Consider the following 13,798-nt stretch of genomic DNA (forward strand, 5'->3'; position numbering starts at 1 on the left):
TGTTAGTGATTAGGACCTGCACCAGAGAAAGGACTGAAAAAGTTACCCCTTCAGTAAGATTTTCCTGCAGCTAACCATCAGTTAACAGACTTCTTGATACATGGGAGAAGTGGAGGCAGATCCCAACCTGGTGGAATGGTGCTAAGGTAACATGCTTGTAAGAAACACGTCCAGAGATGAGCAAAACAGTCCTCATCACTGTGAAGCTTGCATTTACTGGCATAGAAAGAAGCTTAACATTCACATCCACTGGAGTGGCACTGATAATTCCTCCTATGAATTGATAACCCTCAAAAGAACAAAAGAAAATATAAGAAAATAATTGATCCAGAGCCCCAAACTGTAAAGGATAAGTGGTAAGTTTTATCAAGAATCTCTCTCTGCGTATGAATCCCAGAGACCAGATATGGGAATCTCATTTTTGAATGCTTTCCTCCAATACTTTTGCCTTCCTGCAATACTAAGTAGGAGTTTAATTCAACACAACTGCATTGGATACTTAAATGTGTATAAATTCAACTGGATTATATCCCAACCATTAATTACTGTCTGTAAAATTCACTTCAGTCTGTTATTAAGCCATCAGTTTCAGGATACAGTTATCTCTGAAACTTTCAATATGATAGTCAATTAGATAACTAAGTTCTCAATCTACACATATCAATTTTAAAAAATACATACCAACAAAATTTTTCCAAGAGAATGTATTATCTGTCTGTTTCCAGGACTGAGGCCATGCCATCAAAACAGTATTATGTTTCATTCCCCCAAGACCAGCAGATTGTATCAAATGAGAGATTCCATCTCTAATGCTGGAAGATACTATGATTTGGCAAAATCCTTTGGTTTTTTCTATTCCCATTAAAGATCGAATATTCTTTGGAGGAAAAATACAAATTAGGATAAAAGGTGTTTAAATGATAAAAAAAATATGAAAAATCTTACAGCATTTTAAGGATTAGTAAGTTTCTCATGTAAGCCTTCATGAATGCCAGTCTAACTATGAAACTACAGTATCCCTGAAAAACCAGTTCGATACTTTAAATGTGATATGTGATATGGTTAGATCAGGAAGAAATAAGTCACATGCTAAATGAAAACATTTAAAGATGTCAAAACTGGGAAATGAATTACTGAACCAATTATCACATTTGTTATCTGAGAACTGGATTTATTTCGTATACACAGGGTGCAAATTTAGCAATTTGTATGACTAAGAAAAAGGAAGAAGACTGGGTATAATTAACTCTAGTTGTTCAATCTCATTCTGTGTTTGCAGAACAAGACTCGGTGTAATTAACTCTAGTTACGCAATCTTGTTCTGCATTTGCAGAACTAAATATAAATTATTATGCCATACCTTTTGACGTTAGAAGAACTGGCATGGACTACAGCTTCTCCTTGTTTTAAAGTTATCCTAGGTCTTTATTGATTCCATAGTTACGTATACAAAATCTCTTATATTGGTTATACACAAAGTAAGCTACTTAGTCTTAGCCAGGCTTCAGAAAATAATGCTGAAATGTCCTTCACACTTATTCTTTACTCAAGTGAAGTTCATCCTTCAGTGCATACTGTCTCTTTTACTTTATTTTTGAACAGAAAAGCACAATCTCAAAATACCATCTAAATTTTAGGACACAATACAGTAATTGTTATATTGCTTTTAAAATAATCAAACAGTGTGATTAAAAATTTATATCAGCAATCATTTACAAACTGCTGAACCATTTTCTTTTCCTGGAAGTATTCCAAACAGACTTCTGAGTGTCACTATCTTGTTAAATATTTAGAGGATTCTACATTTAAGTAAATGCTGACTTCACACAAGCTGACATCAAAGTATTTTTCTCTAAGCATTTTGCTTCAAATTACCTCACATTTATTCTAATTCTGTACTGCAGACAGTGGTTTAAATCTTGTCACAGTGAAAAAACTCTATTTGATCCTTTCTAAATACAGCTATTAAAAACAACACATTATTTTATGCTTACTTTTATATATTAAATATATACTTACTATACTTCTAAGGTATGTGAAAAAAAATCAATTTAAATTTTGTGCAAGAAATGGCAGAGCTTGAGATAATATGCATTAACATTCTGTATAAATTCTAACTGAAAAAAACTAAACAAAATGTATTAGCAGATTTTTTTTTTTTGCAGACTATATAAATGAATTAAACATTTTCATATTCTTCATTGGCTGCCTATCACAAAGCTGCCATTTTCTAGTGGACAATGAATTACTCTCTAGCACAAAAACAGACTGATGAGCAGGAAAAGAGATAAAACACAGCACTATGTCATAATATTGCATACTCGAAAGTAGAGGAAGCACATAGGGTTTTCCAAAGGCCACAGAGATTAAACCTAACCACTATTATTATGGGCAACCTCAAATGCAAATATAATGCTGTAAAAAGGGGAGATTTTATTGGAAGAGGAAGAAAAAAAATATTGCAAAAGTTCAAAGAATAAGGAGATATTCTTACAAATATCTTATCTGCACTGACCCACAATCTTTCACATAGCAATGACTAGAACTTACAGAAGAACATCTGTTATCAAATAAGTATTTTTATATTTTACAAAATAGCCACAATTCTTTGAATACTGTAAAGGTTTTTGCTAGACAATTAACATAAAAAGCAGGAATTTCCACTGTCAGTTTTGTGATACTTGAACCCAAGCATGAATATTAAGTCTTACTGTTTTTATTTTCTTCTTGTTCATATATAAATACCTCTTCAGCTCTTTCAGCTTCAGCATATTTATCAAGATATGTTCCTGGGAGTACAGATCCCACGATGGTCAATCCTTTTCCAGCTTTCAACTGAGATGTAAAAGAAAGCAGCCGAGGATGTTTTACCAACTGTTCTGAATCCAAATTCAACAGAACCAAGACTTGTGGCCTGAAGTATAATATAAAAATAAATGGTAAGAAACTCTATAGAGGATGCAACTTCACGATCATAATTTTCCAACACAAATAACACAGCATTTCACAATATTATAGGCTTTATTCTCAACACTGAGAATACCAGGAGCAGATTTAGTCTCTGTCTGACTGCATGTCCAGTAAAACCCATTTTTTTTTGCTATATCATGCTTTGGCCACCGTAAGAAATTTAGCTTGGGAACATTGTGTTGGAGAGCAAAACCAATTTCTACCTCTAATTTCTAGAATTTAATCTTTGTTGACAAGCATTCCATCAAGAGTTACAATCTGTGCCTGTGCCAAAGACAAAGGTGAGGCATGGGTAGGACTAGAGTACAATAAGAAAGATGTGGGTAAGGACCTCATACACAGCAAGAAAGGGAAATAAAAAGGCAGGACAGTAGCAGGAGGGAGATAGATTAGATTTCATGAAGGAGTTCTTAAAAACAAGAAGAGTGAGATGAATTAAACTCAGAACAGACAGAAGAGAGTTCCAAGAGATACAATATTAAATAGGGAAGGATATTAAAAAAGAATAATAATGTTGAAAACATGCAGGTAATATTTTGCAGTAATGGAGAGATGAGACAAGAAAGAGAAAGATTCATTAGCAATTACTATAATTATTATCATCTCATCAAAAGTACATAACACAAGGCTGTGATTCTGAACAAGGCATATCATGATGGGAATGGGCTACCATGAGCTTCAGCTTGCGTGCTTTGCCTGTCTTCTTCTGTATAACTTACAAGATCAAATTGGATTTTGTTTAATCATAATTTAGGATACGGTAACCAGCATACTGGCACTGGCTGGTTAAACAAATTAATTCTTCTTCAAGGTTGATTAGCTCAATAAGGCAATAGTTAAGAACAAGCTCCAATAAGATACTTTTCTTCACACAAATGTAGATACTCATGCCTTCCTGCATATGTATAAGTGTGTTTCTGATTCAGGTAAGTAACATAATAATTGGAACTTGAAAAAAAGGTTATACTGGAGAATATTTGCACTACAATTTACAGGTGAATTCTCCCTGTTTTGTTTGCTCTCAGGTAACTGAAAATAGGATTTGATGTGCTAAATACGGAATATATTCTTACCTCCAATTTTTGGTATGAGGATGGCCATGTTCAACTCGAAGCAGGGCATAACGAGCAGCATTTAAGGACAAACCTCGGATTCCATCTCCCCATTCTTTTTCAGCTCTTAAAAGGAGAAATAACAGACAGATTCACAAATGCTGTACGTTTATGATAGTTCTATTTCCTTTTGATACAGTAGACGGGGGGGGGGTTCAGGGGCACAACTTTGTATATTATACTTCATTTTAGACAAGTAATTCCTTGAGTGCTATCATCTGACAGTTTTTGACATACAGCAAATGTGAATTCACATAAATGAAAGTCCATGAATGCAGGATTGGTAAACTGCTTGAAACAGTAACAACTTTTTAAGAGATCTGTGATTAGAATTTACTGACTGATGGCAGCAAAGAAGAGAAGAAAAATGAATGTAATATTTGCAGTCTGTTTAAACCATCCTTAAATCCTCTTCTAAAAGAAATACTTCAGTATTTAGTGGATTACAGAGTAGCCAGAATAGATGACCAGGGTCTTTGCAATGTAAAGAACATATCACAAGTAAAATTTGTCATCTATACGTATATCTATATCTAATCTATATCTATCTACATATAAAATACAATATAACCATACATCACGTTTCACTGAAATAAATGGCTCACAGCATAAATCACAATGGTACATTAATTTCAAAAGGCTTGACTGGATCTCATCCTTGTTTTTGGATACACTGAAACCTGAATGAACTCATTCCAGCAATTTTTTCCCAAAATGAAAATGTTTGGGTAACTAGATTTTTTTTCCAGTCATGAAGCAACTAATTCCCATGTTGTCAATTATTTATTTTTATTTATGAGCCCATGTACTTAGTGGATGCAAGGTAATATTTATTAGCAACCTGATGTTCACCAAATATGCTGGATTGCAAACTGCAAATGCACAAGCAACATAGGCAGTGGCCAAGGATTTGTATTTTAAAGCATCCAGTGGGCACCAAGTTGCTTATTCCACTATACGTAATCCATTATTTACGTATTCCCAGTAATATAGTATCTAGCATAACTATATGTAGTTCAGTTTCTTTTTTGTTTCTTAAAGTAAAAGCTCAAAAGAGCTGAAAAATGCACATGGAATAAAAATATAATCAGTGTCTTTCTTAAAGAACAGTACCGCAAAACTGAATACTAAAGGACATATAAATAACACTTTTAATTAAATGTTATGCTTTTATGTCTCAAAAATTCCCCCAAATGTGTTATATTAAAGTTTTTTTTTTTTTACTAAACATTAAATAAATGTGTGTGCTTACCCTCTGTATTCTATGTATTTATAAATACATCCTGCAATTAGCATGGCAATCAAGGCATAGTACCAGGAGCAAATGAACATCAAGGCAAGACATAAGCTCATTCCTAAGAATGAAAGAGTCCTGAAAGGAAACATGTTCTTAGTTGGAGATATTTATGTAGATATTCTACTTAATCTAATACAATGGCAAAGAGTTTTTAAACTAACTTTATTCAGTAACATGCTTCACAGAGTAATGCAAATACAACAATTAATCATATTGCTATGCCAGGCTTCTTCCAAGGAACTCAAGGTAATGTATATGGTTCTCTTATAACAACCTTAAGTGACATGGTTTTCTAATGTTACAAAATGAACTGGTGTCCACAAATTATAATGCTAAATTTATAACACAAAGCTGTCTCTCTAAATAGAAGATGCCAAGATCTAGAATCATTCCAAAGACATACCCATAATCCACTTTTCTTTTGGAAATACATGCATGTTTCATCAGATACTAATTCTTTCTGATCTACAGCTATGCCTTTCATACCACAAGCAAAACTATTAACTGGTTTGTTATATGTTCCAATTTGATGGCTTTTGCTCATTTGTCACTTCCAAAGCCTTGCATAGTTCAGGATCTGGATATCTGAAGGAACACCTTCTCCCAATAATATCTGCCCACACAGATCTAGTAGGATGGGCTCACTCCGTATCCCTTCACTGTCATTTCTGGGAATTAGGCAAGTGGGCCTTCTCAAATGCTGTCCTTATTTTAAGGAACAGCATTCCCCCAGATATCTAAATGGGCTCCTCCCTCCTGGTTAAAAAAAAAAAATCCATTAAATCCTCGCTAGCAATAGAAGCTGTCTTTTGCTCAGTTACTATTGAATGAATCAGATTTCCAGTGCTATATTCTATGTATTATTATTGTTATGAATTATGGGTGATGCTATTTTATTGTAATGTATACTATTTGTTTTAATCTAATTTACAAAGGCTGAGATGCATACCAGTCAGAGTTGGTTTCATTTACAGAGGTTTTATAAGCCCAGTTACACAAATATATACATAAATGCTCTGTACTAAATAAGAATTTTTCAATGTAATTCACTATTAAATTATCAATTAACTAGAATACGTATTAGAATTAAAATAAGTCTCATAAACTTTGTGGGAACATTTATAATTGAAAGAGTGTATGTGAAGTCTGTTCTTTCAAACTCTAATTTGCCCAGTGAAAGATACTGCCAGTTTCTATATTCTGTTCAGTCAAAAGTAATACAGTGGTACCTCTACTTACGAACTTAATCCGTTCCGTGACTGATCGCAAGTCGAGTTGGTCGCAAGTTGAAGTAAATTTTCCCATAAAGTTCAATGTAATTACCGTTAATCCGTTCCGGCATCCGTGGACCACATGTCAGGGGCGGAAAAACGGCCGCTGACCACGGGGCGGGGCAGAAAAATGGCCGCGGACCACGTATCAGGGGCAGAAAAAGGCCGCGGACCACGTGGCACGGGCGGAAAAATGGCCGCGGACCACGTGGAACGGGCGGAAAATGGCCGTGGACCACATGGCACGGGCGGAAAAATGGCCGCAGACCACGTGGAATGGGCGGAAAATGGCCGCGGACCATGTGGAACGGGCGGAAAATGGCCGCGGACCATGTGGAACGGGCGGAAAATGGCCGCGGATCCAGTTCGTAAGTCAAGGTGAGTTCGCAAGTAGAGGTAAATTTTTGGGGCCGGAGCTGGTCGTATCTCGAAAAATTCGTAAGTAGGGGCATTCGTAAATAGAGGTACCACTGTATTTTGTTCTTCTTGTTTACCCTCCTGCTCTTCTATGGAATAATGGGAAATAACCTTCTTCCCTTTGTTTCTTATACAAAATTGTATTCTCTTACCAAGTCCTGAAATATTAAGACATCCATTGCAAATAAAAATGTAATGCCTGACAAGCATCTAAGAAGACACTAAGATTATAAATCAAATGCTTCCAGAATTAAATTAGTAAAGAACATGGTGTACCAGTGATAATATCTGAAACGAGGTCTCCAGTTTGGTGTACGGAGGAGAGTCTGAACTGCACATGCCAAGTTCACAAACAGATAGCACATAAGGAAAAACCTAGAAAGAAAACATGTTTATAATTTCAATGAATAGCACTATTCACTCCAATCTTGGGAACAGAGATAGTCCAGTGAAAGAAAAAGAAGGGGACAAGGTCACACAGAGAAATGGGAATCTCCAAGATTCCTGATGGCATAACAAGCCAATCAAGACAATTTTTTGTAATTAAGAAATGTGGCATATGATCCATCTGCACAGTTCCAAAAAAGCAAAGGTTCATTCCAGACTAACACAAAAACTGAATTTTGAGGTATTAAGAGAGAGACAGACTTGCCAGAGGGTGATTCTATAGTATACTTCACAGGGTTACAATAAAAAGTGCACCTTTTCCATAATATATTACGATGCCTATCTCAACCTTTGTGTTTTATGAGTTTTTTGCTCACTACTGGCAATCCATATAGGTGAAAGTAAGTAAAAGGCTGGTAGTAGAGAAACAAGTAACAGTGTTATTTCTCCACCAGATTTTTAACATCTGTGTTAGTGGAAGAAAGAGGAAACCCTTTCCTGAATCCATCATTGCTTGGAGAAAGTCTAAACATACACACTCAACCTGCATTTCTATATCAACTTTACAGGAGGGAATTTCTCCTCTTTCATAGCCACTGCAAACAGGAAACTTACATTTCTTGGTATGCTATACCTATTATTGTGGGGCTATTTACAAATGGACTGCAATGTCATGCCATGCAATAGGACTGTGAGGATGTATGCAACAAGAGTGCTTGATAGTACAGTGCAGCAATCCAGATTCAAAGGGCAAACAGTGATCAGGAGCATATGTGGGCACAGACCTAGTATCCTTTGGCATCACCTTAAATTAAACACATATTTTTCTGTCATACAAGCATCCCCCCCCCCAACTTTGCCTCTGTGTCATCTTACTGATTCCTGATGGGAAATGCCTGATAGAATGACATATTATAAATGGAGTGAAAGCTTGGTCAGTAGTCCCAGGCCAAGTACAATATGCAGTTTCTCTCACTTTCTGAGAACTGTAATCTCCAATCATCAACAATGTAAATACTGTTACAGGTGCAAGTAAGACTTTGCATTATATCTGCAGGAGAAATTGCAGGATCAAATTCTTGATCCACCTTTCATTTTCTCTTTTTCCCAGCTCACCTACTCAACTGCTAATGACTGACATTGTTTTTTTAATATAAATTATTTATTATCTTTCTTTCTTTTCGATGTAACTAAACTTCACATTATCTCTTGCATCTGTTATTGCAGTACTCTTCTTCGTATATATGCCTGATTCCTTAAAATATTTTGCCTAGCATTCTTCAGTTTTAGCTTTAGTTTTTTATAGCAATTCTATTTCTTTTAAAGTTGTTCTATTAATTTTGCTTTTTTCAATGTTCTTTTGACCTTGTCTCTGAAACTCCCTATGCCTTGATACCCAACTGTGTTGGAGTGGTTCCTATATTGCTATTTTTAAATGATTTTAAGTTAAATTACAAGACAAATATGTTAACATCTACATAGCCATACATACATAGAGAGTATTGGAGCCACGCTATCCAGAGAAGCAATCAGAATTCCAATCTCACAAATAAGTGCAGTGAGGAGCAAAGCCCATGTAGGTTCTCCATTTGCTTTTCCATGACCAAACACCTTTAAAAAAACGTAATTGTGTTTACTGAAAAGACCATGGTTCAAACATAATTATCAACTTAAGTAGAATATTATCTTCTATAATTTTGAAGCAGCTTAGTTCAAAATGAGCATATTTTTAGTAATTTAGTAATTGTTAGTAATTTATTGTACTCTCCCGCAAATTAGCTTTATTATTCTAATTAATGGTTTTAATGGCTTTTACTTTTTTATTTTTAATTGTTGTTGCTGTTTTTTTAATTATGTAAGCCACCCAGAGTCACTCAGGTGAGATGGGCGGCAATATAAATTGAATCAATCAATCAATCAATCAATCATATACTTCAAGTTTAGACTGGCATACCATCTTTGGAATACAATGATTGCAATTGGGACTGGAATTTCTGTCACTAAGCGATGTGGTCGTGAAGTGTGACCACATCACTAAGCAATGGCAATCCCTGCAGTCCCTGTTGCTGTTGTTAACCGAATCCCATGGTTGTTAGGTGAGGCAACTTCCTGCTGGATTCCCACAACCAAGTCAGTGGGGAAGCTGACAGGAAGTTGCAAGTCCCAGGTGGCTTGCAAGCAGACTGGCAGGTAGATAAGTGGCTGCTGCTGGGTGGGGGATGTGCAAGAGGGTGCTGGGATGGCTGGAACTCCAAGGACCAGACATAACTACCATCCATTCAGTGCTGTTGTAACTTTGAACTTCATTTGCCAAACAAATGGTTATAAGTTAAGGACTATACATACTACATCAGATGCCAAAGGAAAGAAAAAAACAACTTGATTTTGAAAATAACATTCTCTGCTCTATGGCAATCTCAATGAATATGCGCCAATGAACAGCTGAGGAGAGCCAAAACTGATTATCACATAAGCTTTGAAAAGATAAGCTTCAATAGAAGGCCTATTAAAGAAAAGGCCTCCTAATTGTTTTGGATGAATTTCTAGAAATTTTAGTTAGCATAGGCAACAGTAAGGGACAGTTGATACAGTCGAAATCATCTGGAGAGTATCATGCCATCTTGCCCTGGTTCATCATATCCTCACTGTGAGATATTTTTACCTTCAAAGTATGCTATGGAAAATATATTTACATTACAGTATAATACAAAGCTGCATAAAACAAATAGAAAACAGAGTATTGTTATCACAGAATATTTTGAAGATACAAAGTGATTTGATTTTGATTAGCATGTTATATGAGCACAATCAGTGCAGCTGTAAACCATGATTTATGGTTAGCTTATATTTATTTATTAAATTTTTATGCTGCCCATCTCCCGCATGATGAGAACTTAAGCTAAGTTTGGTTTCTTCAGTAATCCAGGTGTTTTCAAACTTTGTGGTACCAAAGTTTATATCCCTAAGATGATAAATGACTTTGTGACAACCTGCCCCTCAATAAATATTTAACTAAATAAAACTGCTGTGGTTGGTGGATAATTTTGACTGATGGTCAGACCCATGGGTTTAGTCAACCTTCAAAGTTCACTGGGAAATCTGTTTCCTGCTTTCTCTGGGCAAGCATCCTGTGGTCTTGTCCAGGGAAAACTGCAAGAATTTGGACTGTGCTCCCACTTAAAGCGGGAGCATTGTGAACGCTGCTCCATGCTTTCCAAAAACTGCAACTTCTCTCCAAGGGGCTGACAGTTTGATAACTCTTGCAGTAGTCCATTATTAAACAACCCATGGTTTACCAGACATATAAACTCTGAATAAAATTAGGCTCAGAGAGTGAAAAGGAGATACATGTCTGGCACTTTAACAGATTAGGGCTACCAGATCTGGGCTGCAGAATTCTGGACATTCATTAGATTACACAAAGAGAAAAACTCTTTGCTGCAATTGTCCAGATTTTTGCAGCTCAGATCTAGTAAACCTATAATAAATTTCAAACTAGTTTTCCAGCTGCTTACAATCACCTCTATTCTACTGAACATTGTTAATAAATTGCAGGAACAGTTCAGTCCTGTACATCAATCTGATAATTGTAATTACAACTGGAAGTCAGTAATTCAGTTATAATGAACTTGATCCCTGTGTTCTGAGCCTGAAAATTTCCCTTACCCTACAAGCAAGGAGAGAAGTAATGAGACTCATTTTAATGATGCACACCTGATTGCCTTGATCCTCCCTCCTTGTCCCCTTTCTAATTTTATTACCACTTCTTCACTTGTCTGGAATAACAACTGCTGTGTTGTGGCTAGCACAGATTGTGACCTATACTATGTCATTCTGGAGGTGATGCGATGAAGAGTATTCTTGCAACAGGCAAACATGATAGCAGCAACTGTTGCTGCGGTTATAGTTAGCAAGCAGCAACAACAGACTTATCACACTGTCCCCTGCTTTATTTAGCACAGATGAATTGCTCTGTGAGCCGCAGCAGGTGAAGTGAGGTCAAATCAGTCTGTAAGGATCACTGCTATGGACAGGCAAGCATCAGTTAATTCTTTAGCACTATCTAAGTAGGGAGGTAATACATCTTCAGGTTTCTGGGCCCATCTCCTCTCCACCAACTTAATCCAATGCACTTCAGTTGTGCTTCTCAGCAGCAAGAGAATCAGTTTGGAGAAGGTGACACAATCAATGGCTGACTTAATACAGTAGCCACAGTATGCTGCACCTGAAATTCCAATTCATATAGGAGAATGGAAATATGGTATTCTTTAGGATATGGAAATTAAGCAAAGCAGAACTGAACAGGGTGCTTTCCATCCCAAAGAAGAGGTGACTGCCAAGACATTTTCCCGGAGGCCCATGATTAGTAGTGGATCTTTTCATAACTCCCTCTTTGGGAGGCTACTTAATATAGCTTTTTGTACATAGAGTGAACCTGATGTGATCCAAAAAATCAGGAATCTGGTGGCACATTTTCTGATTCACAACTTTATTAAAAGGCATAAGCTTTTGCGAGCTACAGCTCACTTCATCAGATGCATAGAGTGGGTCGACTAATGTAGGATTTAAATTGGGGTGAGGGAGGTAAGTGGGGTGGAAATTCCTGATTTTTTGCAACCATACACTAATATGGCTGTCCTCCGACAATGTCATGTGATCCAATAATCTCAACCTACATCATAAGGTTTGAATGTCCTTTTTTGTTACAGGCCTCAGATATTTATCGTTAAATCTAGCTGCCTCCATCAGCACAAGTGGGGTGAAACTACAGTTAAACAGATTGTGTAAAATAGTTACCAAAACAGATTCCTTTTACAACAAAGATATAAAAACACTAAGAAACTAAACACAGAAATTCACCTGAAGAAATGGTACAATGCCATCTCTTGCAATTGCCTGCAGTAGCCGGGGGGCACCAGTGAGACTCTGAAGACCAGCACCACATGTGGAAAAGAATGAACCAATTACAATAACCCACGGAGAGGGCCATGCCAATGTACCAATCACTAGGTTTCCATTAACTGCTTGTCCAAATCTTGTGGGGAAAGAACACATGCAACATTAAACAAACAAGGAGAGCTAAACAAAATTATACAGACTTACAAAACTACTAATTCAGTTTTAAAAACCCAGAGCCATATTCTTTCAGAAAAATATGGTGGTGTGGGCGTATGCTCCTTCTTACGATGAACAAAAATGCAGCTTAGGAAGGACATCTGTCCCCAAAAGAAGCTGATTTTGAGTTCTCTAGTATTTTATTTTCTTATTCCGCACATTCATTCACTTAAAATATTACATCTTAACTTTTAACTATACAGATTTTAAAAAGAACTGAGGAAAAGCTCTTTCTACATACTTGTCTCTCAAAACCACGCCTTCTATGCAGGCTCCAAAAAGAATTATACAGGACAGATCTATAATATATGACTTAAGGAACTTTAAAGCATATAAAATTCCGCAAAGTCCTCTTTAAGGCTCCATATACACCAGCATTATACATTTTGAAGAAAATTATACATAATATATATACATGCATACATATACAGATTACCTGAGGGACTATCTCACCCCCATCACATCAACCTGTCATACCCGGTCAGGCAGAGAGGGCATGTTGTGGAACCCATTAGTGAGAGAATGTTGGCTGACGGGCCCCAGGAGGAGAGCCTTCTCTGCCATTGCCCTCGCCCTTTGGAATATTCTCCCCCCCCACCCCAGAGGTGCGGCAGGCCCCTACCTTCCTGGCCTTCCAGAAAGGATTAAAGACCTGGCTCTGCCAGCTTGCATGGGGTGACGACAATCTTACCCAATCCTGGGGGTGGCTGGCACCTTGATGACGCTCCCTGAGTGACTGCCAATTTTATTATTTATTATTAAACTTATATGTCGCCCATCTCCCCCAACGGGTGACTCTGGGCAGCTCACAATTATATCTATTCTTGGATTTATTTATTTTCTATTTATTAAGATTATCATATATTGTAATTTTAATTGATCTTAACTGTTTTGTAAACTGCCCCGAGTCGTTTCAATGAGACGGGTGGTGACAAATTTGATATATAAATAAAATAAATAAACTTGTTGAGAAAGAGCTGAATATGTGATTAACTCTCCCACAGAAATCATCACATTTGTATTCAGCTCTCTGATTATTCCGTTTTCACAAATACATAAAATAAAAAGGTGCAAGGAAAGCTCCTTCTCCCATAAAATTTCAAAATTATATTATTCATAATGTGCTAATAGGTATTTTTTCATATAACCCCATAATATATAGGAAATCCTTCTAGTGTAACTCTGGTATCTATTTAATGTAACTTTATCAGTATTAATACTTTAAATTC

General features: G+C 36.4%; 1 protein-coding gene across 2 annotated transcripts in view; it reads right to left on the reverse strand.

The window, feature by feature from the left end:
- Nucleotides 1-13,798, reverse strand: part of SLC12A7 (solute carrier family 12 member 7) — a 116,739-nt gene that overhangs the window by 33,084 nt on the left and 69,857 nt on the right. For both annotated transcript variants that reach the window (XM_007424383.4, XM_007424382.4), the window contains exons 11-18: nt 12,811-12,868; nt 12,315-12,489; nt 8,947-9,065; nt 7,344-7,442; nt 5,335-5,454; nt 4,044-4,148; nt 2,746-2,914; nt 682-877 (exon numbers count right to left, since the gene is read on the reverse strand). In XM_007424383.4, coding sequence (XP_007424445.2) covers nt 682-877; nt 2,746-2,914; nt 4,044-4,148; nt 5,335-5,454; nt 7,344-7,442; nt 8,947-9,065; nt 12,315-12,489; nt 12,811-12,868 — 1,041 coding nt within the window. The remainder of the gene's footprint in view (nt 1-681; nt 878-2,745; nt 2,915-4,043; nt 4,149-5,334; nt 5,455-7,343; nt 7,443-8,946; nt 9,066-12,314; nt 12,490-12,810; nt 12,869-13,798) is intronic.

This window comes from Python bivittatus, unplaced genomic scaffold, assembly GCF_059951505.1.
Source record: "Python bivittatus isolate LINGU-HERP-01145 unplaced genomic scaffold, Pbiv_v1 ctg000960_np1212, whole genome shotgun sequence".
Classification (NCBI taxonomy): Eukaryota; Metazoa; Chordata; class Lepidosauria; order Squamata; family Pythonidae; genus Python; species Python bivittatus.